The 21952-nt window shown below is 44.3% G+C and overlaps 1 protein-coding gene across 3 annotated transcripts in view; it reads right to left on the reverse strand.

Annotated features, from left to right (window-relative positions):
* The window catches only part of SLC4A9 (solute carrier family 4 member 9), a 983109-nt gene that overhangs the window by 716837 nt on the left and 244320 nt on the right, over positions 1-21952 (reverse strand). For all 3 annotated transcript variants that reach the window (XM_073573700.1, XM_073573698.1, XM_073573697.1), the window contains exons 5-6: positions 7596-7753; positions 3533-3620 (exon numbers count right to left, since the gene is read on the reverse strand). In XM_073573700.1, the coding sequence (XP_073429801.1) occupies positions 3533-3620; positions 7596-7753 (246 nt within the window). The remainder of the gene's footprint in view (positions 1-3532; positions 3621-7595; positions 7754-21952) is intronic.

Below are 21952 nucleotides of genomic sequence, written 5' to 3' on the forward strand. Positions count from 1 at the left end.
TGCATTAAATAAGTATTGGATATAATAGAAAAATGGAACTTAATAATTGGCACAGAAACCTTTGCTTGCAATAAGAGGTCAGACGTTTCCTGAAGTTCTTGACTAAGTTTGCACACAATTCAGCAGGAATTTTTGGCCACTCCTCCATACAGATCTTCTCCAGATCTTTCAGGTTTCGGGGCTGTTGTTGGGCAACATTGAGTTTCAGCTTACACCAAAGATTTTCTATTGGATTCAGGTCTGAAAACTGGCTAAGCCACTCCAGGACCTTGAAATGCTTCTTACAGAGCCACTCCTTAGTTGATCTGGCTATATGTTTTCAGTCATTGTTATGTTGGAATATCCAGCCATAACCCATTTTCAATGCTATTACTGAGGGAAGGAGGTTTTGGCCAAAATCTTGCGATACATGACCACATCAATCCTCCCTTCAATACGGTGGAGTCGTCCTTTCTCCTTTTTAAAAAAGCACCCTCAAAGTATAATGTTTCCCCCACCAGGCTTCATGGTTGGGATGGTGTTCTTGGGCTTGTACTCATCCTTCTTCTTCCTCCAAACACAGAGAGTGGAATTGATAACAACAAGGTATCAAAGGTCATCTGACCATAAGACCTTCTCCCATTCCTTCTGTGGATCATTCAGATGGTCACTTGTGAATTTCAAATGAACCTGGACATGTTCTGGTGTGAACAGGGGAACCTTGCCCTGCAGGATTTAAATTCATGATGGTGTAGTATGTTACTTACAGTAATGTATGAGATTGTGGTCCGAACTATTCAGGTCATTGACCAGGTCCTCCCATGTAGTTCTGAGCTGTTTCCTGACCTTTCTCAGTATCATCCTTACCCCAGGTGAGATCTTGCATGGAACCCCAGACTGAGAAAGATTGACAGGGATATTGTGTTTCTTCTATTTTGCCAACAGTTGTTGCGTTTCCACCAAGCAGGTTGCCTATTATCCTGTATCCCATCCCAGCATTTTACAGATCAACAATTTTGTCCCTGTTGCCTTTAGACAGTTCTTTTGTCTTGGCCATGGTGGATAGGATGGAGTGTTATTTGATTGAGTGTGTGGCGGGTGTCTTTTATACAGGAAAAGAGTTCAAACAGGTACAATTAATACAGCTAATGAGTGCAGAGTAGGAGGGCTTCTTAAAGAAAAAAAAAACAGATCAGTGAGACAGAATTCTTGCTGGTTAGTAGGTGATCAAATACTTATACTGTATGCAATAAAAAGCAATTTAACTGTTGAAAAAACATACAATGTGATTTTCTGGTTTTTATTTTTAGGTTCAGTCTGTCAGAGCTGAAATGTACTTACGATAAAAATTAAAGACATCTCCAATCTTTGTAATGTAGGTGAGAAAACTTGAAGTGTATCAAATACTTATTTTCCCCACTGCACATATGTAGAAAGATAGATAGATAGATAGATAGATAGATAGATAGATAGATAGTGTAGGAATCTGTACTCACTTGGCTGCAGATAAGGTAGGCACAGGAAGCAGTATTGTGGAAATGTCCAAGCAAGTTTATTAAAGTTGCATAAACAGCTCTGGATACTCAAAACAAATGAACAGCCTTTTCCAGCACAAGGTGAAAAGCAAACCGGAACAAATATATAGTCCATATAATAATGCTGGTCCGCCCGCTCTGGTCAATGTCTTTAACACACACACACGGGATGTCTCCACACCTCCAGCCACAGACACTGAATGAGGCAATTGGCCTCCATTTTATTATTCAAACCACACCCCAAGGGTATGGATACGTGAGCGGTCATTCACACCCATCTCTCATATCGCTCGAAAAACCTGGCCTTGGAGCGGCACAAACAACTCTCTCAGCACTATGTGTGCTGGAGCATATTTACAAGCTCACATCACTGCAGCTAATAGCCGCAGTGACACATATCTCCCTTCCAGGATTCGTCCAGCAGCCATCTTACAATAGATAGATAGATAGATAGATAGAAAGATACAGAATATGTATAGATATGTGCTTGCTCAGCTTAGTTGCTCGTGGTAACGTGATAAAGTTGAATAGGGTTCATATCCAATTAACTCATTTCACCTCACTGACATCTCCGCAAGCATGAAAAAGTTCTCACGCTCGCGATGCCATCAGAAAGCACATCAGAGTTCAGAGCCAATTAACTCAGTTCAACTCAATGACGTCAGCGCAAGCACCATTAAATTTTTTCTGACGGCGCTCGTGTTGATGTAATTGAGGTGAAAGGAGTTCATTGGATATGACATCCACTCAACTTTATCATGTAACCATGAGGCACTGAGCTGACCAAGCACGCTTAGCTCAGTGTCTCTGCTGAATGGTAGGCTGTATAGTCGCATCATGCAACAATTCAGCCTGCCATCTAGATGTGGCAGAGCTAGACGTGTTGCGGGACAATTGGATTATTATCTTCTCATCGGACAGGTGAAGAATATGGTTGTTTATTGTTTTAATTCTTTTACAGGGGACACTGGCTTCAGTGGATTGGTCACTGAGGTGAGTATATGCGTTTTTGGTAAATATAAATCTATTAAAGGAGTCTGTGGCATTAATTCAAATGAAAGACTTTATTCTAGATGTTCCTTTTTCTTACAATTTGACAATCGGGTTAGTATTGGAGGTGACTTAGAGGTTCCTCTCCATTACTAACCCCTGGGCTTGAAAAGGTGACATCAACTCCTATACTATCACCCCATTTGCCTCCACACCAGGGCAAGTGGGAAGAGTGAGGCTATGTGCCAGAATTGGCACATCTTATGGATACACCTTTTCTGGGGTGGATGAGAGCAGATGTTTTTAGCCTGGGAAGAAGCCAATATGAATGGCTCCTTCCTAGGCTATTAATATCAGCCTGTAGCTGTTTGCCTAGCCTTTGCTAGTTATTAAATATAGGGAGAACCTACATTTTAAATTTTTGGGGTCCCTCATTTTAATAACCAGAAACGACTAAGTATACAACTGGGAGTTGATACAAATAGCCTGGGAAGCTCCATGGCTATTACCCCCCCCTTCCCAGGCTATAAACATCTGTCACCAGCTGTCCGTTTTCCCTTCGCTGCATAATAAAATGTTGGGGGATCCCACCCCATTATTTTCACAAGTAATTTATTTAGGAAAAAATGTACAGTAATGTCACTGAAATCTTTATATTTATCTATTCTATGTGTATATATGTATTTTATCTATTGTATTTTGTCAGGTCCCGCTGTGATTTTACTGTACACAGCTTCTAAAATGCCAGGTTTTCAAGGACATTGGTATGTAAAAATCAGATGTCATGTGATTTTTTTATCATACCCATTGACTTGCATTGGTGAGTTTCTTCTGAGATGCAAGGACAGTTGCAGCTTACCTGATCTGAGCTGAGAAAAAAATCTCAGATGAGCAGGAAATCATAGAATAACATTGGACAGAGTGCAAGCTGTTTTTTTTATCAGATTGCACTTGTCCTTTTTTCTCACAGATGTGTATGAGCCCTTACAGATATTGTATAGATATTGTATAACAAATTAAATGCTTACCTCATCAGTAAGTAAGGTGGCAATGGCTCTGCCAATTTCATGACAGGCTTTTGCATTTCCACTTGGACCCAGAAGAATAAAAATGAATCTGAAAGAATAAACATTGGCTTGTTAAGAAAACATTCATGACATGATATAAATACAGGGTGGACCATTTATATGTATACACCTAAATTGGTGATATCAACTTCCTGTTTGTGGCACATTAGTATATGGGAGGGGGGAAATGTAACCATCTTCTCCCACTCTTGACACACTGATAGCAACACCGCAGAAGAAATGGTAGCACAGGCTTCCAGTATCAATTGTTTCAGATGCTGCACATCTTGTATCTTCACAGCATAGAGAATTGCCTTCATATGACCCTAAATATAAAAGTCTAAGGGGATCAGATCGGGAGACCTTGGTGGCCATTCAACTGGCCCACGATGGCCAATGCACTTTCCAGGAAACTGTTCATGTAGGAATGCTCGGACCTGACACCCATAATTGATGGTATGGTGTGGTATATGGGGTGCAAAGATAGTGGGGCCATTCTTCATCAATGGAAACCTCAATTCCACTGGATATCTGAAATTGCTACATGATGATGTGTTGCCCTCTTTATGCACTGAAGATGTCACGTTCCCTGAGTATTTCCAGCAAGATAATGAACCACCACATTATGGGTGTCAGGTCCAAGCATTCCTACAAGGAATGGATACACCTAAATAAAATGGGAATGGTTGGTGATATAAACTTCCTGTTTGTGGGACATTAGTATATGGGAGGGGGGAAATTTTTCAAGATGGGTGGTGACCATGGCAGCCATTTTGAAGTTGGCCATTTTGGATGTATCTTTATAAATGGCCCACCCAGGTGTATCCATATAAATGGCCCACCTTGTACATTAACATCCTCAGGAGGGATCCACAAGACGATCAGCAACTACCGTAAGCTCCTTACACATGCAGTATACCCCAGCTTATCCACATAGCCGACATCTAACAGCTGTAGCTGAAACTTTGCTCTGTCCGCTGTTAACCAATTAGATGTCACTATCAATTTTTGACAGTTGCATTTAAATGGAGCAGTTGCCAGTACATGTGTGCATCGGCCCCAGCTCACCCCTCACTATGAGATCCTGTGGAGTGCTGCCATCTTGGCACTCCTGTGAAGCTCAGGCATAGACTGAACTCTATAGGAGTCCAAGAATTTTCCTGTATAATAAGAACTCGGTATTGCAATTTATAGACTAAGCGATCAGATGCATATTAAAGTTCCACAAGGGGACTTACAAATAATGTAAAAAAAAAGTGTTTAACATTTAAGTTACATAATAGTGAAAAAACATAAAAATTAAAATCTCTCCAAAAATAAAGAAAACAATAAATAAACAAATGCATTTGGTGTTTCTACATTCATAAAAGCTAAATCAAAATATAAAACTAATCTTAATGGAAAAGTGAAAAATAATCAAAATGCCTGAATTGTGTATTTTGTCACCTCTCCTCCAAAATAAATGCAATTACAAGCGAACAAACTGTAGTATGTACCTCAAATTGGAATTAATAAAAACAACAGTCACCACGCAAAAAATGAGCCCTCCCTCAGCTCTATCAGGAGAAAAAGCAAAAAACAAAAAAGTACTTTTACAAACTTCTACATTCTTTTTTTACCAATTAAATAAAATAAATATTCCAGTTTGGTATCATCACAATTGCACTGACCTGTGCAATCAGTTTCTTAGTCATTTTTACCACAAAATGAATGCCATAGAAACAAAACCCAAAAAACAATGTCGGAATCACATTTTAGTCACCATTTTCTTCCACTTTGAATATTTTTCTGTTTTCCAGTACACTATTGGGTAAAATGTTTTGTAATCCCTGGTTTAAATGTTTGAATTTTTATCCCCATATGTCTATGGCTAGTTTCACACCAGCGTATGGAGGAGCTGCGGAGGGATGCGGACTTCCTCCGTGAAGCTCCTGCCCACTGTAGTGTGTCCTTCGGTCAGGTCGGCCTCCATCGGCATGCGGCCTGCGTACCCTATCTTTAGCATTAGGTATGCAGGCCGTGCCGATGTATGCAGATGCCTCCGCATTGCGCCGAATGCAACGTGTTGCATTTCGGTGCGGTCGCCGCACCGTGAAAATGACGCATGCGGAGGCATCCACATACGTCAGCACGGCACGGCCTGCATACCTAATGCTAAAGATAGGGTACGCAGGCTGCATACTGACGGAGGCGGAGCTGACCAGAAGAGGTACGGCAGTGGGCGGAGCTTCACGGAGGAAGTCCACATCCCTCCGCAGCTCCTCCATACGCTAGTATGAAACTAGCCTATGAGTATTGCAATAAATAGTGTAAATCGTGGTTTCCTATGAAAGTCAGATAATGTTATAATGGAAAAAAAGAGGGGAGCGGGTAGGTTGCAACCACAGCAGCTTTGATGCTTAAAGGGGTTTTCCCACAAACTTCATTTTAGGTTGGTTTCAAACGTCCTGATATTTCCTGTACCGGAAAAACCAGTACCGGAGATGTCTGTGTCGATTTGTCTCTTCCGTGTGGCATCTGTGTACTATCCGTGTGTCCGTGTGTACCATCCGTGTGTGATCCGTGTGCTGTCCGTATGCTGTCCGTGTATCTGTGTCCGTGTATTGAAACAATTTGTTTCAATTTTAACCCTATGACTTTTAAAACACACATGGACGGCACACGGATGTTTACACGGGCCCATTGACTTGTATGGGTCCGTGTGATCCGTGCTGTCGCTCAAAAATGGACACACAAATTTTACACATGGACACACACACATTTATTTTAATCGGTCTACGCGTGTCAGTGTCTCCGGTACGTGAGAAAACTGTCACCACACGTACCGGAGACAATGACATGTGAAAACGGCCTTAATCATTACAACTTGGAATAATAATAAGCTCCACAATTTGATGTTTAAATAAAATTTTCCTGTGCTGAGATAATTTTATAAATGTGCCCCTGCTGTATACTGTGTAATGGCTTTGTCTCACCACATGGTCTGATCATACCACATTTACTGGGCAAGTAAGGAAGCAAAGGACAGTATTTTAATTTTAAAATCAACTTCAAGAGCGGTTTCACACGTCCAGATATTTCTGGTACCGGAAAAACTGGTCCCGGAGATATCCGTGTCCGTGTGTCCTATGTGTGGCCACATCAGGACCGCACGGACGGCTGCCGGGGAAGAAGCGGCTACTTGTAAGTGCTGTTCCCTGGTGGCTGGTGCTGAAGCCAACTGTCATTCGAGCAGAGAAGAATGATGAGCGGTATATTAAAGTCCGAATGACAGCAGGTGTCGGATGATGGGGTTAATAGTCCCAAAAGCCCCCACCTGCTGTCGTTTGGACTTTAATATACCGCTCATCATTCTCCACTGCTCGAATGACAGCCGACTTCAGCACCACCCGCTGGGGAATAGCGCTTACAGTAGCCACTTCTTCCCCGGCGGCCGTCTGTGCACATGGAGGCCAGTGTGCACTGTTCTCCGTGTGCACGTTTTGCGGTCCGTGAATGGGTCACGATTCATTTGAATGGGTCGTGATTCATTTGAATGGGTCTATGTGTTTCAGTGTCTCTACACGTACCGGAGACACTGATGTGTGAAACAGGCCTAAAATTGATTTTGTTTGTAGGAAACCCCTTTAAAGCCATGTGCACATGTTGAGTGTTTGGTGAGTGTTTTACGTCTGAATTTGTAAGCCAAACAGAAACACATCACCACGTCTGCATTTCTCTTCCAATCCTGGTGTTGGCTTACAAATACTGAGGTAAAAAGCTGAAATACTCAATGTGTGTACGTGGCCTTAGTATTATCAAGGAATTATAAAAAGTGTACACAATATGTGTCAGTGGTTTCAAAAGGGATTTCCTATATTCTAGTATCTGTTTTAATCTGTCAGCAGCATATAATTTAATTTCTAATGTTACAAAAGGAAAATGCAAAATGAGTAAAATGTGGATAGAATCTGCAGAAGATAACCACTAGGTTCCAGTTATGTGACTACATGTCAAACTTTATGCAGGAGACCACAAATATTACCTAGTGGGAAGAGCCACTTCGGTCAAAGTGCCAAGTACAGCTGCATCCTTTAATCTAATGAAAGCAGCAAATGGTTGATTCAAATAGTCCACTTCACCAACAAGAATATTTGCTACTTCTGTTCCCTCGGGGATCTTTTTTCTGAATTTATTTTTTAACTGAAAAACAACATGAATCAAAGTAAATGAAACATGCAAAAAAGCGAGGCTTGTGATTAATACAGTATCATGTAATTTCAGGTTACAGACAAATTTCATCTGGCAAATTTCATTTTTTCTTTTCTTATCTGAATATATCTATATAGCTTTTCCTTCCCACATAACATTCAGTAAGGCTAGTTTCACACTAGCGTATCGCCAAGGTGTGAAGGGCTGCAGACTTCCTCTGTGAAGCTCTGCCCACGGCTGCACCTGCTCCTGTCAGCTCCGCCTACCTTGGCGTGCATACCCTATCTTTAACATTGAGTACACAGGCCCCCCCGATGTATGCGGATGCCTCCGCATGCGTCATTTTGACGGTGCGGCGACCTGCGCCGAACGCAGCGTGTTGCATTTTGGTGCGGTCGCCGCACCGTCAAAGTGACGCATGCGGAGGCATCCGCATACATCAGCACGGCCTGAGTACCCAATGTTAATGATAGGGTACGCACGCCGAATACGAAGGTAGGCGGAGCTGACGGGAGGAGGTGTGGCCGTGGCGGAGCTTCACAGAAGTCTGCAGCCCTCTGCACCTCGGCTATATGCTAGTGTGAAACTAGCCTAAGTGATCCAGGACATTTTACAGCTCACACGATCCCAGGCACAAAGCTTGAGTATGTTACATTAAAGTCACATTCACACTCACTAAATATTATCAGTAAAATAATGTAACAGTTTTTAAGCAATCAAAATGATAATGAGTCAGCATCAAAGCAAACTTGTCATCAGGATTTTGCTCAGTAAACTACAGGTGTATTATTCAGGTTGGCGCCGTTATACTGATTAAAATGATACCTGGGTTGTTTAAATCCAGGGCTTTACTGTATGGGCTTATGAGAGATCACTGATCACTCAGTGACCTGCCCCCTATTTTACATAATGCCCACAGGGAGTGGTTAGCAGAGCCCCATGAGGATTCTGGGAAACTTGTTGACATTCTGGCAGCAGCCAAAAGAGATGAGTGGTGTATAATCTGTAAATATACAAAAAGTTTAGTGTCTGCTCACCTCCTCCTGGAGAGCATGGATCCTGCTGTGCGGCAAGTTTTCAGAACTTAGAAAAAATAAGTCCAGCGCTGTAAGTCCATAAAATCCATTTTCTTTTATTCCATCACTTCCAATAGTATAAAAGCAATTACGTCACAGTCCAGAACATTAAAATCAAACAAGTTTCAATGCAAAACCGTGCATCTTAATCATTGACCTTTAGATCTTTGTCAATGACGTGTTTGATTTTAATGTTCTGGACTAGGACGTAATTGCTTTTATACTATTGGAAGTGATGGAATAAAAGAAAATGAATTTTATGAACTTACAGCGCTGGACTTATTTTTTCTAATCTGTCTCTCAAATACCTTCAGGCAAGTGAACCATAGGGACACAGGATTCCATTACAGAGTGGAGCTGGGCTACCCCTATACTGCCAATTGAAAAGTCTATCAGGAGCAGGAAGATAAGTAAGATAAGAAGTTGTGTTATAGGGATAATCTCCCTCAGCAAACCCTCCCCCCTCCTTCTCCCTGTCCTAGAAGACATGCTGTCTACTGCTGTGCCTGTGTAAAAAGTCTTGATCTGTGCTGAATTGTGCTAACAAAGAGACTGTTCATCAATTTGCCTCTAAGAAGCAACTGTACTGTTATAAAGCCTGTGCTTAAAAGACATGAATTGTACTGAATGTGCTGTGACATTAAACTACACTGTTCATGTTCATAAGGACTCTAATAGTTGTATCTGTGTGAGCAAGTGGATCCATCTTGTACCTGAGGAAGCTACAGTACATAGTCTCCCTGAGTAACGGTTCCTCCAGAGTTCCAAAGAATTCATGAGACCTGTTCCGCCCCTATTGGAACCTAGTGACATGCACGTAACAGGCTATTGCTTGCTGAAAGAAACTATTGTGCAAGCTCTGCCGCCATTTTGCTGGAGGGAAATAAACTGTGTCTGCAGTTAAATGGCACTGGCACTTTCACAGTAGCATCTATCAGCAAGATTCTACTGTGCATGTGCCACCAGATCGCTAGGGAAAAAAAATTTGGCTGCAGCAAAATGGTGCCGGCAGCACTTTATTCCTCATCTGGTAGCTACCCTGCCTTTCACTTGCTGCAAACCTGCATCTTCATCTTGTGGTGGACCTTACTCTTAGTCACTTTGGTAGGGAGCGGGCCTCCCAACTTGACTGTGCCACTACTGCCTGGGGGGAGGATGATTTTGCAGAAGTCCGGAAATTCCTTTTCTTCCAGGTGTTCATTGAGGTCCCATTCCAGACTTGCAAAGGTTACCCTTGACAGGCCATCAGCATTGGTGTTCTCTATGGCAGCATGGTAGCAGATCTAGAAGTCACATTTTGCAAGGCGATCTACCCAACGCTGCTCAAGTGCTCCCAGCTTGGCAGTGTCCAGATGGGCCAAAGGATAGTTGTCAGTCTGCACAAACATCTTGGCCCCTATCAGGTATTCCATAAACTTCTCCATCATGGCCCACACCAGGACAAGGAATTCCAACTGGAAGAACCTGTAATTGTGAGGGTTTCGTACCACATCCCATAGGGACCTACTGGCATAGGCAATAAGCCTTTCGTGCCTTTCTTGTATCTGCTAAAGGACTGCCCCAAGTCCAAAGACACTGTCATCAGTGTTTAAGAGGAATGGCCTATAGAAATCTGCATAAGCCAGGATGGGGGCCGATATAGGGCTTCTTTTCAGTATGGAAAACCTTCTCCTGCTTTGATTCTTGGGTACCCCAGCTGTCCCTCTTAGCAGCTCATTCAGAGGGCCCACTGTTTTTGCGTAGTCCTTGATGAACTGTCGGTAGTACCCGGCTAATCCAAGGAAGGTTTTCAACTCCCTCAGGCTACTAGGTGCTGACCATTGCTGTATCATAGCTTATTTGTCTTGAGAAGGCAGGACTCTATCCTGGGACACCTTATTGTAAAAGTAATCGATATTTTTGAAAAGATGACACCTCTTTGGCTTTATCTACAGTCAATGAGTATCTGCCTGAGTCTGTTCAGGTGTTCCTGAAAGGTAGCAGAGTACACAATTATATTGTCTAAGTATATCAGAGTGGCTTCCAAATTTAGGTCGCCTAGGCACTTCTCCATCAGCCGCTGGAATGTACCCGGTACATTGGATAGTCTTAATGGCATTTTGTTAAATTCAAACAGTCTCATGGGAAGTATGAATGCTGTCTTTGCTTTGTCTTTTCTGGCTGCTGATACCTGTCAGTACCAACTAGCTAAATCCAGAGTGGAGAATTTTTTAGCTTTCCCTAGGGCCAACAAGGACTCTTCGATGCGGGGCAGGGGGTATGAGTTGCACAGTTCAACCACTGGTAGTCGACGCACAAAAGAATGGTTCCAACCTTCTTCTTGACAAGCACCACTGGGGCTGCCCATGGACTCTGACTACTCTGCACCACTCCCGAATCCAACATCTGTTTCAACAAGGTCTTCACCTTCACCACCTTTGGAAGTATTTGTCTATACCTTTCCCGGATTGGAGACGTATCCCGCCAGGGTCCAGACAGCATCATCTAACTAAGCCAGGGTCACTTCTTTCTAAATCAGCACTTCGCTTTGATGTAGGTACACATGAGCCAGTTCCATTCCTGAAGTTAAGCAGACTTCTCTCTGTCTCGCATTCACAGCTCTGATGGATACTGGTCCATTACGGACCACTGTTAATGTACGGGATACCAGGGAATTCTGACCTACCTCTCCTAGACCCACCAATATGATGACTGCATCCATACCTTCAAGGTTGTAGACGATTCCAACAGGCAGAGGCAGGATAGTCTCCCAACAGTAGCCATGCCCCCTGTCATGGTTAGGACATGGTTAATGTCCTGTTCTCACAGGGTTAACTTTTGCCGGCCTCTCTTTGGATCTGGGAGGGGTATTTATACTCACTCCAGACTAGCATTCTCTGTCAGCTATACTGTTATTCTGGCTGTGTGTCTGACGACCCCCCTGGTGTGCGTGTACTGCATTGCTTGTTTGATTCCCGTGTATGACCCGGCCTGTCCCCTCACTCTGAACTCCGTCTCACATTTTAGGTACTATTGTCTTCTCTGGTTCTGACCTCCTGGCTTGGCTATTGTTACTCCGCTACTGTTTGCCCCTATTGTACCATCTATTGCCCGTTCTGGTTTTCTGATCTATTGCTACGTCCTGACTATCCGCTATGTCTAACCCTTTGTTACTGTCCTGCTATCTCATGCATTGACCCCGGCTTGATCTGGTTTCCGCCCCTATCTATGCCCCTTGGTAACTTGTCCCGTAGTTACCTTTCTAGGAGTTTCCCTGCAGCTCCTAGCTCTGTGGAGCTTAGGCCATGCCCCCAACAGTCACATGCTTCAGGTCCTGATAGTTTGAAGCACGCATTGTCACTGCTGCTGCCCTGCTCCACAGGTATCTTTGAGCACTTTTTTTGTACTCAGGACATGCGCACTGGCTCAGTGAGCGAGTGTAGTGCGGTGTTCCTGACACCCCCATTTAGTGAACATGATATGGTCCAACTCTCCCAGGATATTCATGCCCATTATCAATGTTACATCTTTTTTAAATGGCTCAAGAACCAGCAGGATGCCTTTTCTTCCCACATTGTGTTCGTTTAACCGCACATTTATCCACACAACCGCCATGACCTGAATTGGATGCTGGTCAGTTACCCAGAAAAGCATCTCCCACTCTGGCTTGGCCATCGCTTGAAACTAGCAGTTAAAGTACGACATGGGCTAGGTCCTTATATGTGACCCAGTATCTTCTAAGTAGTCTACTGGAATGCCTTCAAGCTCAACTCCCAGGATGGGACACCTTGAAACCAGATATATGGATTTGTGCTGGGTACTTTGTCCCACTACCTCCCCTGCAGTACATCCCAGTACTGCGGGGACCAGAAGTTTAATGACAGGGAAGCATGGTAGCTCAGTGGTTAGCACTGCAGCGCTGGAGTCCTGGGTTCAAATCCCAACAAGGACAACATCTGTTTGCGTGGCTTTCCTCCCACACTTCAAAGACATACTGATAGGGAATTTAGATTGTGAGCCCCATCGGGGACAGCGATGATAATGTGTGCAAACTGTAAAGCACTGTGGAATATGTTAGCGCTATATAAAAATAGAGATTATTTATTATTATTAAGATTATTTAATGACGGTTCTGGGTGTCCTTGAAAATCACTCCGACGCCCTTTAGTGAGGTGTCCTCTGCTTCCACACCGCAAACACTGTGGGTCTTGACAATCATCTCTTCATCTACGCGTGGAGGGTGCCCTTAGAACCTGACTAGCTATCCTCATTGGAGGACACCGGGGTCCCAGATAAATCAGCTCTGCCTAAGGACCCACCGGTGGATGATATTGAGGAACTTGGTGGAATGGTCCACATACAGGCGTAGTAGGTGTAGGACTGTAGTGGTTTAATAGACTTGCATAGGGAGGCACTGGTTCAGAAGCCTGGAGGAAGATCCGATAGGGATATTGTAGGTCCGGGTAGGCAGCCTCAGAGCAGAGGTGGAGCCAGTCCCCATCCGCTTTTCCATTCTCTTGCATAATACTCAGGGAACTATGCAGATCTTGTACTACTCTGATTCTCTTCATTCATTATGCCCCCAGAGGGTTCTGATGGTCTGGGTCTGTACCACTCCAGAAGCATAGCATTTTTCTTTGATTCAGGGAAATGCTTAAGGCACAGTCCACTCTAACTCGCTCATACAAGACCTGACTCAGGGGAATACTGTAGAGTCCCCGGATAAATTCGATCCACATATCCTATGCTGGGGGTTATATAAGCATTTATGGAATACATCAAAGGCTCTAAATAAGATCATAGGTTTAGTTGTGATTAGTGTTGAGCATTCCGATACCGCAAGTATCGGGTATCGGCCGATATTCGCTGTATCGGAATTCCGGTACTTAGTTCCGATACTTTTTTCATATCGAATACCGGAATCGGAAGTTCCCATAATGCTAGGAGCCCGCTCGATTTGATTCAGCCAATGGGGATCCTCAGAAGTGTGGGCACATCCTGTTAGGCATGTAGACATGTTAACTTCTGGCATGGCTGTGATTGGCTGCTGAAATGATGTCATGATGCACTATAAAAACCGCAGCAGCCGCCATTTCGGGTTCACTCTGCTGTGAATTCAGTTAGGGACAGGCTGCTGTTGAAGACTGTGAGGGACAGCTAGAAATAGCGATCATCAAACATATCTGTTGCTCTACCCATGCTACATAATCCACTACTGTAGCATTTTTTTAGCCCAGCAGCACTGTTTTAATAGCTGTCTGCAAGGGCTGTGTGAGTGCAGACCCACGCTGTGTAGTGTGTCCTGCAGGCACGTCTGCTTGTAGGCCGCCCAGCGTGTGTCTCTGCCTCATACACATTTTTCTTTTATTGCTGCTTTTTTTTTCTCCTGTATAGTGTGCTTCCATACGTATCCATATACGTTGGTTGCAAACACTAAAGGAGTGGAAAGCGGAGCCTTTCAGCAGCCTTTCAGTGCTATAGCCCATTTCTCTGCACTGTTTTTGGCTGTCTGACTCTGTGTGTGAGTGCAGCTCACGTTGCAGTGTGTTCTACAGCCACCGCTGGTTGTAGTCCGCTCCGCGTGTGTCACTGCCTCATACATAGTCCTTTTTTTGCAGCTAATTTGTCCAGATTTTTGCTCCTATATTAGTGTGCTTCCATCCGCGTCCATTGTCATTGGTTGGTTGCAAACACTATATAGGATTAGATAGAGGAGCCTTTTTGCTGGCTTGTGCCCTTCAGGGCCAGCCAGACTAGTATCACCCTATTTTTTGGAGCCTCATCAATTGCATTGTAGGTTAGCTTCCTGCATTGTAATCGCTCCAAAAAGTTTGTGATACTATAGCTTTCAAACTTTGGTCACATCCTTTTATTTTTCCCCCCCAAAAAAAAAAGGAAATAAAGTTCACCAAACACTCCACTTTAGAGTTGTGTAGGCCACATTAGATCATATTAAAGTGTAGTACACACACTCTTAGCCAAATTAGTGTTTCTTATACTGGTTAGCAGGTGTTCAGGAATAAGAACACTAAGTCCCCCCTTTTTTACTTTTCTGCCTATCTTTATCAGTCTACCAAGATGAAGAAGGCAGGGAGTAAGGCACGTGGTCGTGGCCGTGGAGTTTCAGCAGGGAGAGGACGGGGGGATTCAGCAGGGAGAAGACGTGGGGATTCGGTGTCTGCTGCGGCCACCAGTGACCCGGCATCCCCCAACTTTTACGAGGCAACAGTCCTTCATGCGCAGCTTTGTAGGACCTCGCCGTACCCCACTGCTGCGTGATGAACAAATTGAAGCCGTTGTCAGATGGATGGCAGCTAACAGATCCACTTCAATGACTTCCGCATCCTCCCAGGGCCAGAGCACTGAAGAGCAACCATCTGTCTCTTCACAACCTGCCAAATTGCCCAGGCAGTCTGAGAGCCCTGGACAGGAGCCATCTCAATCTTTACTTCTGTTCTCAGAATCTGTTGGCTTGGAAAGAGGTGGTCAGCCAAGCAGCATTCTAGAGCGTGAAGAAGAGGGAGTATGCAGTGATGCGCAACTGCTTTGTCCCTCTGAATCTGAAGAGGCGGGTGGGCCAGTGCCTATTGTCAGCACACCTCAGTACTCATCTGATGATGATGAGACTCAGTTGCCAATTTCTGGTGCGTACAGCGCTGGCGAGACAACCCAGGACCAGCCGGTGCTTGAAGAGGGGAGTGGAGATGATGAGGTCCTTGACCCATCATGGCATGGGAGGGTGCAGCTGTGCTGGGGGAGAAAATGGCTAGAAGGTTGGAGGAGTGTTTAAACTAGGGATGGGGGGGTATTCCTTTTATAGGAGGGGAAAACAGTGCAGATAGAGACCTGGGCACAAATAATGAAATTGGGGGTGGGGTTAAAACAGTTAAGAATTTAAGAAAGAATAGAGGTACAGAGAGATACATAAAGTGCATGTATACTAATGCCAGAAGCCTTGCCAACAAAATGGAGGAATTGGAGTTAATGTTGTTGGAACATTATTATGACATGGTGGGGATATCTGAGACATGGCTGGATGAGAGCCATGACTGGGCGGTTAATTTACAGGGCTATAGTCTGTTCAGAAAAGACCGAACAAATAAGCGTGGGGGAGGTGTGTGTTTATATGTAAAATCATCCTTAAAACCCATCCTTCGTGATAATATATATGAATCTAATGAAAATGTAGAGTCCCTGTGGGTAGAGATAAGGGGAGGGGGGAAAAATAATAAATTACTGATAGGGGTTTGTTATAAGTCTCCAAAAATAATGGAAGCAACAGAGAATATCCTCATAAAGCAAATAGATGAAGCTGCGACTCAAGGAGAAGTCATTATTATGGGGGACTTCAACTACCCTGAAATACATTGGGGAACCGAAACCTGCAGTTCCAGCAAAGGTAATAGGTTTTTGACAACTATGAGAGACAATTACCTTTCACAACTGGTTCAGGACCCAACAAGAGGGGGGGCACTGCTAGACCTAATATTAACCAACAGGCCAGACCGCATATCAAATGTAAGGGTTGGGGGTCACTTGGGTAATAGTGATCACAAATTAATACGTTTTCATGTATCCTTTAATAGGATGTGTAGTAGAGGGGATACAAGGACACTAAACTTCAGGAAAGCAAATTTCCAACGGATGAGAGATGATCTTGGTGCAATTAACTGGGACGATATCCTGAGACATAAAAATACACAAAGAAAATGGGAGACGTTTATTAGCATCCTGAATAGGACCTGTGCACAATATATACCGTATGGGAATAAACATGCGAGAAATAGGAAGAAACCACTATGGCTAAATAGAGCTGTAAGGGGCGCAATAAGGGACAAAAATAAAGCATTTAGCGAATTAAAGCAAGTAGGTAGTGATGAGGCATTAACTAAATACAGAAGATTAAATAAATTCTGTAAAAAGCAAATCAAGACAGCAAAGATTGAGACAGAGAGACTCATTGCCAGAGAAAGTAAAAATAATCCCAAAATATTCTTTAACTACATAAATAGTAAGAAACTAAAAAATGATAGTGTTGGCCCCCTTAAAAATAGTCTAGGTGAAATGGGGGATGAGGATGAGGAAAAAGCCAATATGCTAAATGACTTTTTTTCAACAGTATTTACACAAGAAAATCCCATGATGGATAACATGATCAGGGATAAAAAAATCTCTGTTAAATGTCACCTGCTTAACCCAGCAGGAAGTACGGCGGCGTCTAAAAATCACTAAAATTGACAAATCCCCGGGCCCAGATGGGATACACCCCCGAGTACTGCAGGAATTAAGCACAGTCATAGATAGACCATTATTTTTAATCTTTAAAGATTCCATAATAACAGGGTCTGTACCACAGGACTGGCGTATAGCAAATGTGGTGCCAATATTCAAAATGGGGACAAAAACTGAACTTGGAGATTATAGGCCGGTAAGTTTAACCTCAACTGTGGGTAAAATCCTGGAGGGTTTTCTAAGAGATACTATACTGGAGTATCTGGAGAAGAATAACCTCATGACCCAATATCAACATGGGTTTACAAGGGACCATTCCTGTCAGACTAATCTGATAAGCTTTTATGAAGAGAAGTTCAGTACTGGACCAAGGGAATGCAGTGGTGTACATGGACTTTTCAGAAGCTTTTGATACGGTGCCACACAAAAGGTTGATACATAAAATAAGAACAATGGGGATAGGGGAAAATATGTGTAGGTGGGTTAACAGCTGGCTCAGGGATAGGAAACAAAGGGTGGTTATTAATGGAGCACACTTGGACTGGTCCCGGTTAGCAGTGGGGTACCACAGGGGTCAGTTTTTGGCCCGCTTCTTTTTAACATATTTATTAATGACCTTGTAGGGGGCATAGAGAGTAGAATTTCAATATTTGCAGATGACACTAAACTCTGCAGGGTAATCAATACAGAGGAGGACAATTTTATATTACAGGAGGATTTATGTAAACTAGAAGCTTGGGCTGATAAATGGCAAATGAGCTTTAATGGGGATAAATGTAAGGTCATGCACTTGGGTAGAACGAACAAGATGTATAATTATGTGCTTAATTGTAAAACACTGGGCAAAACAGTCACTGAAAAAGACCTGGGTGTATGGGTGGACGAAAAACTCACATTTAGCGGCCAGTGTCAGGCAGCTGCTGCAAAGGCAAATAAAATAATGGGATGCATTAAAAGAGGCATAGATGCTCATGAGGAGAACATAATTTTACCTCTATATAAGTCACTGCACTTTGATCTGCAGCTTCCTCTTTGTCACCGTGTAAGATGGAACTGTATATGGGAAGGGTAACCTGAGTTTCATCAGGGTCAGATTCAGGCCGTGTAGCGTGCGAGGGGAATGTAGTGGTCTGGGTCAATGTACCAGCAGATTCATCGAGCAGTGGCTGGGCATCAGTGCACTTGTGTCGCCCCCAGGAGTACGGTCGCCACAGTGGCATTACCTTCCTCCTAGGGAGTGTGATGTCATGCTTGGGAGCAACGAACGATCTCTCTAGCAGGTTAACTGATTGGGCGGCGTTATTCCCACAAGTCATGACCCTCCAAACAGCATTCATGAAGGCAAAGTGTTTGTTTTACGTGGGCAGTATGGTTGCAAAGCTGAACTTTAAAGGAATGTCCAGAAGGGCACCACCAGGAGTGGAGCCTACGGTTAAATTCGACTCCACCTGGGAAACCTCAAACATGCCAGCTAAAGAACAGATGCACACATTGCAAGCTTAATTCCGTTAACGAACGAGACTCCATCATGCCCCGCGGTCGGAGTCCGGCTTACTAGAGGGACACGTGAGGCTCTGGCACATGAGATTGGCCAATAACTGGTGTGTCATGCCCTTACATGTCCGTGGCTGCATGTGCGCTACACTGAAAAGGCCAGCGTTTGTCGCTTACAGGTGCAGATAACCCGCTGAACAACGTTAGTGATGGGGATCACTGATTACAATTATTACCCGCGAACAATGATTTCCCAGTAAGTGCAGGTCAACCGCAGTTCCGGAATTAGGCCTAACCGTCATTCCTGAAAAAATGAAAAACTTACGTGTGCAAACCACAGGTGCTGTAGCTTGCTTAACAGCTCGCCAGCCGTTCTCACGCCCAGTATGGATTACACGTGATTGCACAAAGGTGAGAAAGGGTACCGTATCCCCAGATAACATGTATGGATAGCGTACACATTCAAAATATATGTCTATACATCAGGAGGCAGGCTCAAACGGTGTCAGGCCCAGTATGGATTGCACGTGATTGCACAAAGGTTAGAAAGGGTACCGTATCCCCGGATAACATGTATGGATAGCGTACACATTCAAAATATATGTCTATACATCAGGAGGCAGGCTCAGACGGTGTTAGGCCCAGTATGGATTGCACGTGATTGCGCAAAGGTTAGAAAGGGTACCGTATCCCCGGATAACATGTATGGATAGCGTACACATTCAAAATATATGTCTATACATCAGGAGGCAGGCTCAGACGGTGTTAGGCCCAGTATGGATTGCACGTGATTGCACAAAGGTTAGAAAGGGTACCGTATCCCCGGATAACATGTATGGATAGCGTACACATTCAAAATATATGTCTATACATCAGGAGTCAGGCTCAGACGGTGTTAGGCCCAGTATGGATTGCACGTGATTGCATAAAGGTTAGAAAGGGTACCGTATCCCCGGATAACATGTGTGGATAGCGTACACATTCAAAATATATGTCTATACATCAGGAGGCAGGCTCAGACGGTGTTAGGCCTAGTATGGATTGCACATGATTGCACAAAGGTTAGAAAGGGTACCGTATCCCCAGATAACATGTATGGATAGCGTACACATTCAAAATATATGTCTATACATCAGGAGGCAGGCTCAGACGGTGTTAGGCCCAGTATGGATTGCACATGATTGCACAAAGGTTAGAAAGGGTACCGTATCCCCGGATAACGTATGGATAGCGTACACATTCAAAATATATGTCTATACATCAGGAGGCAGGCTCAGACGGTGTTAGGCCCAGTATGGATTGCATGTGATTGCACAAAGGTTAGAAAGGGTACCGTATCCCCGGATAACATGTATGGATAGCGTACACATTCAAAATATATGTCTATACATCAGGAGGCAGGCTCAGACGGTGTTAGGCCTAGTATGGATTGCACATGATTGCACAAAGGTTAGAAAGGGTACCGTATCCCCAGATAACATGTATGGATAGCGTACACATTCAAAATATATGTCTATACATCAGGAGGCAGGCTCAGACGGTGTTAGGCCCAGTATGGATTGCACGTGATTGCACAAAGGTTAGAAAAGGTACCGTATCCCCGGATAACATGTATGGATAGCATAGTGTACACATTCAAAATATATGTCTAAACATCAGGAGGCAGGCTCAGACGGTGTTAGGCCCAGTATGGATTGCACGTGATTGCACAAAGGTTAGAAAGGGTACCGTATCCCCGGATAACATGTATGGATAGCGTACACATTCAAAATATATGTCTATACATCAGGAGTCAGGCTCAGACGGTGTTAGGCCTAGTATGGATTGCACATGATTGCACAAAGGTTAGAAAGGGTACCGTATCCCCAGATAACATGTATGGATAGCGTACACATTCAAAATATATGTCTATACATCAGGAGGCAGGCTCAGACGGTGTTAGGCCCAGTATGGATTGCACGTGATTGCACAAAGGTTAGAAAGGGTACCGTATCCCCGGATAACATGTATGGATAGTGTACACATTCAAAATATATGTCTATACATCAGGAGGCAGGCTCAGACGGTGTTAGGGCCAGTATGGATTGCACGTGATTGCACAAAGGTTAGAAAGGGTACCGTATCCCCGGATAACATGTATGGATAGCGTACACATTCAAAATATATGTCTATACATCAGGAGGCAGGCTCAGACGGTGTTAGGCCCAGTATGGATTGCACGTGATTGCACAAAGGTTAGAAAGGGTACCGTATCCCCGGATAACATGTATGGATAGCGTACACATTCAAAATATATGTCTATACATCAGGAGGCAGGCTCAAATGGTGTCAGGCCCAGTATGGATTTAACGGCCCAGACTACACAGCGGAGGAGCAGGGAGAGGTAAAGATTGCAAATGCTGGGGCCCTGCCCAAGCAAGGGGGGCCCACTCGTGGGCGTCGGTACTGGCACTGGGCCCCTCATAGTACGGCGGTGTGTCTGACGGCGGGTGTGCACCACCACCGTCAGAGACACTTGATTGCACTATGAGGGACCCTGTGCCAGTGCCCGCGCCCAAGAGTCGGCCTACCCACCTGTCCAGGGCAACAGCACTCGCACGGTGTCGTGCGCTAGGTGGTGACCCCGGCCATGGCGGGGGGAGGCAGCACAGTTAGGGAGTTTTAGAAAGTGGCATATGTTGATGTTGGACATTCAGCTGATGCAAAAGGCGAAATAGGTCAAGTCCCAGGAAGAGGTGGACCAAAGCAAGCCATTTTTCTGTCACCCTATGTGTCATCAGGGGAAGGTGGGACAAAATCCTTGGAAACCCATGCGTGGTTCATTTTAATGAAGGTTAGATCATCCACATTTTGGGTTGACAGACGGGTCCTTTTTTCTGTCAGGATTGATCCAGCTGCACTGAAGACTCTTTCCGATAGCACACTTGCAGCTGGGCAAGCGAGCTCCTGTAAGGCATATTGTGCCAATTCAGGCCAGGTGTCCAGTTTAGCGGCCCAATAGTCAAAGGGGAATGACCTGTGTGGGAGAACATCGATATGGGAGGAAAAGTAGTTTGTAACCATAGTTGACAACTGCTGTCTCCTGTCACTTTCCATCGATGCAGTATTACCAGTTGTGTGAACGGTACAGCGGGACTGAAAAATCAGTCCACAACATTGTCAAGAAACCCCTGTCTCCAACGCCACTTCTGCTGTGTGCACCACGAACACCTCTGGCAAGCTGCCCCCGGCCCGTACGGCTCGTATGAGAACCATCACCGCTGCTGTGTGCTGGGAATGCCTCGAGCAACCGATTTACCAGAGTTGTTTGTTTATTAGCCAATATTAGGTCAAGGTTCTCCTGTGGCATGATGTTTTGTAATTTGCCTTTATAGCGTGGATCCAGGATGCTGGCCAACCAGTAGTCATC

This window comes from Dendrobates tinctorius, unplaced genomic scaffold, assembly GCF_039654945.1.
Source record: "Dendrobates tinctorius isolate UK_male_01 unplaced genomic scaffold, ASM3965494v1 ptg000036l, whole genome shotgun sequence".
Classification (NCBI taxonomy): domain Eukaryota; kingdom Metazoa; phylum Chordata; class Amphibia; order Anura; family Dendrobatidae; genus Dendrobates; species Dendrobates tinctorius.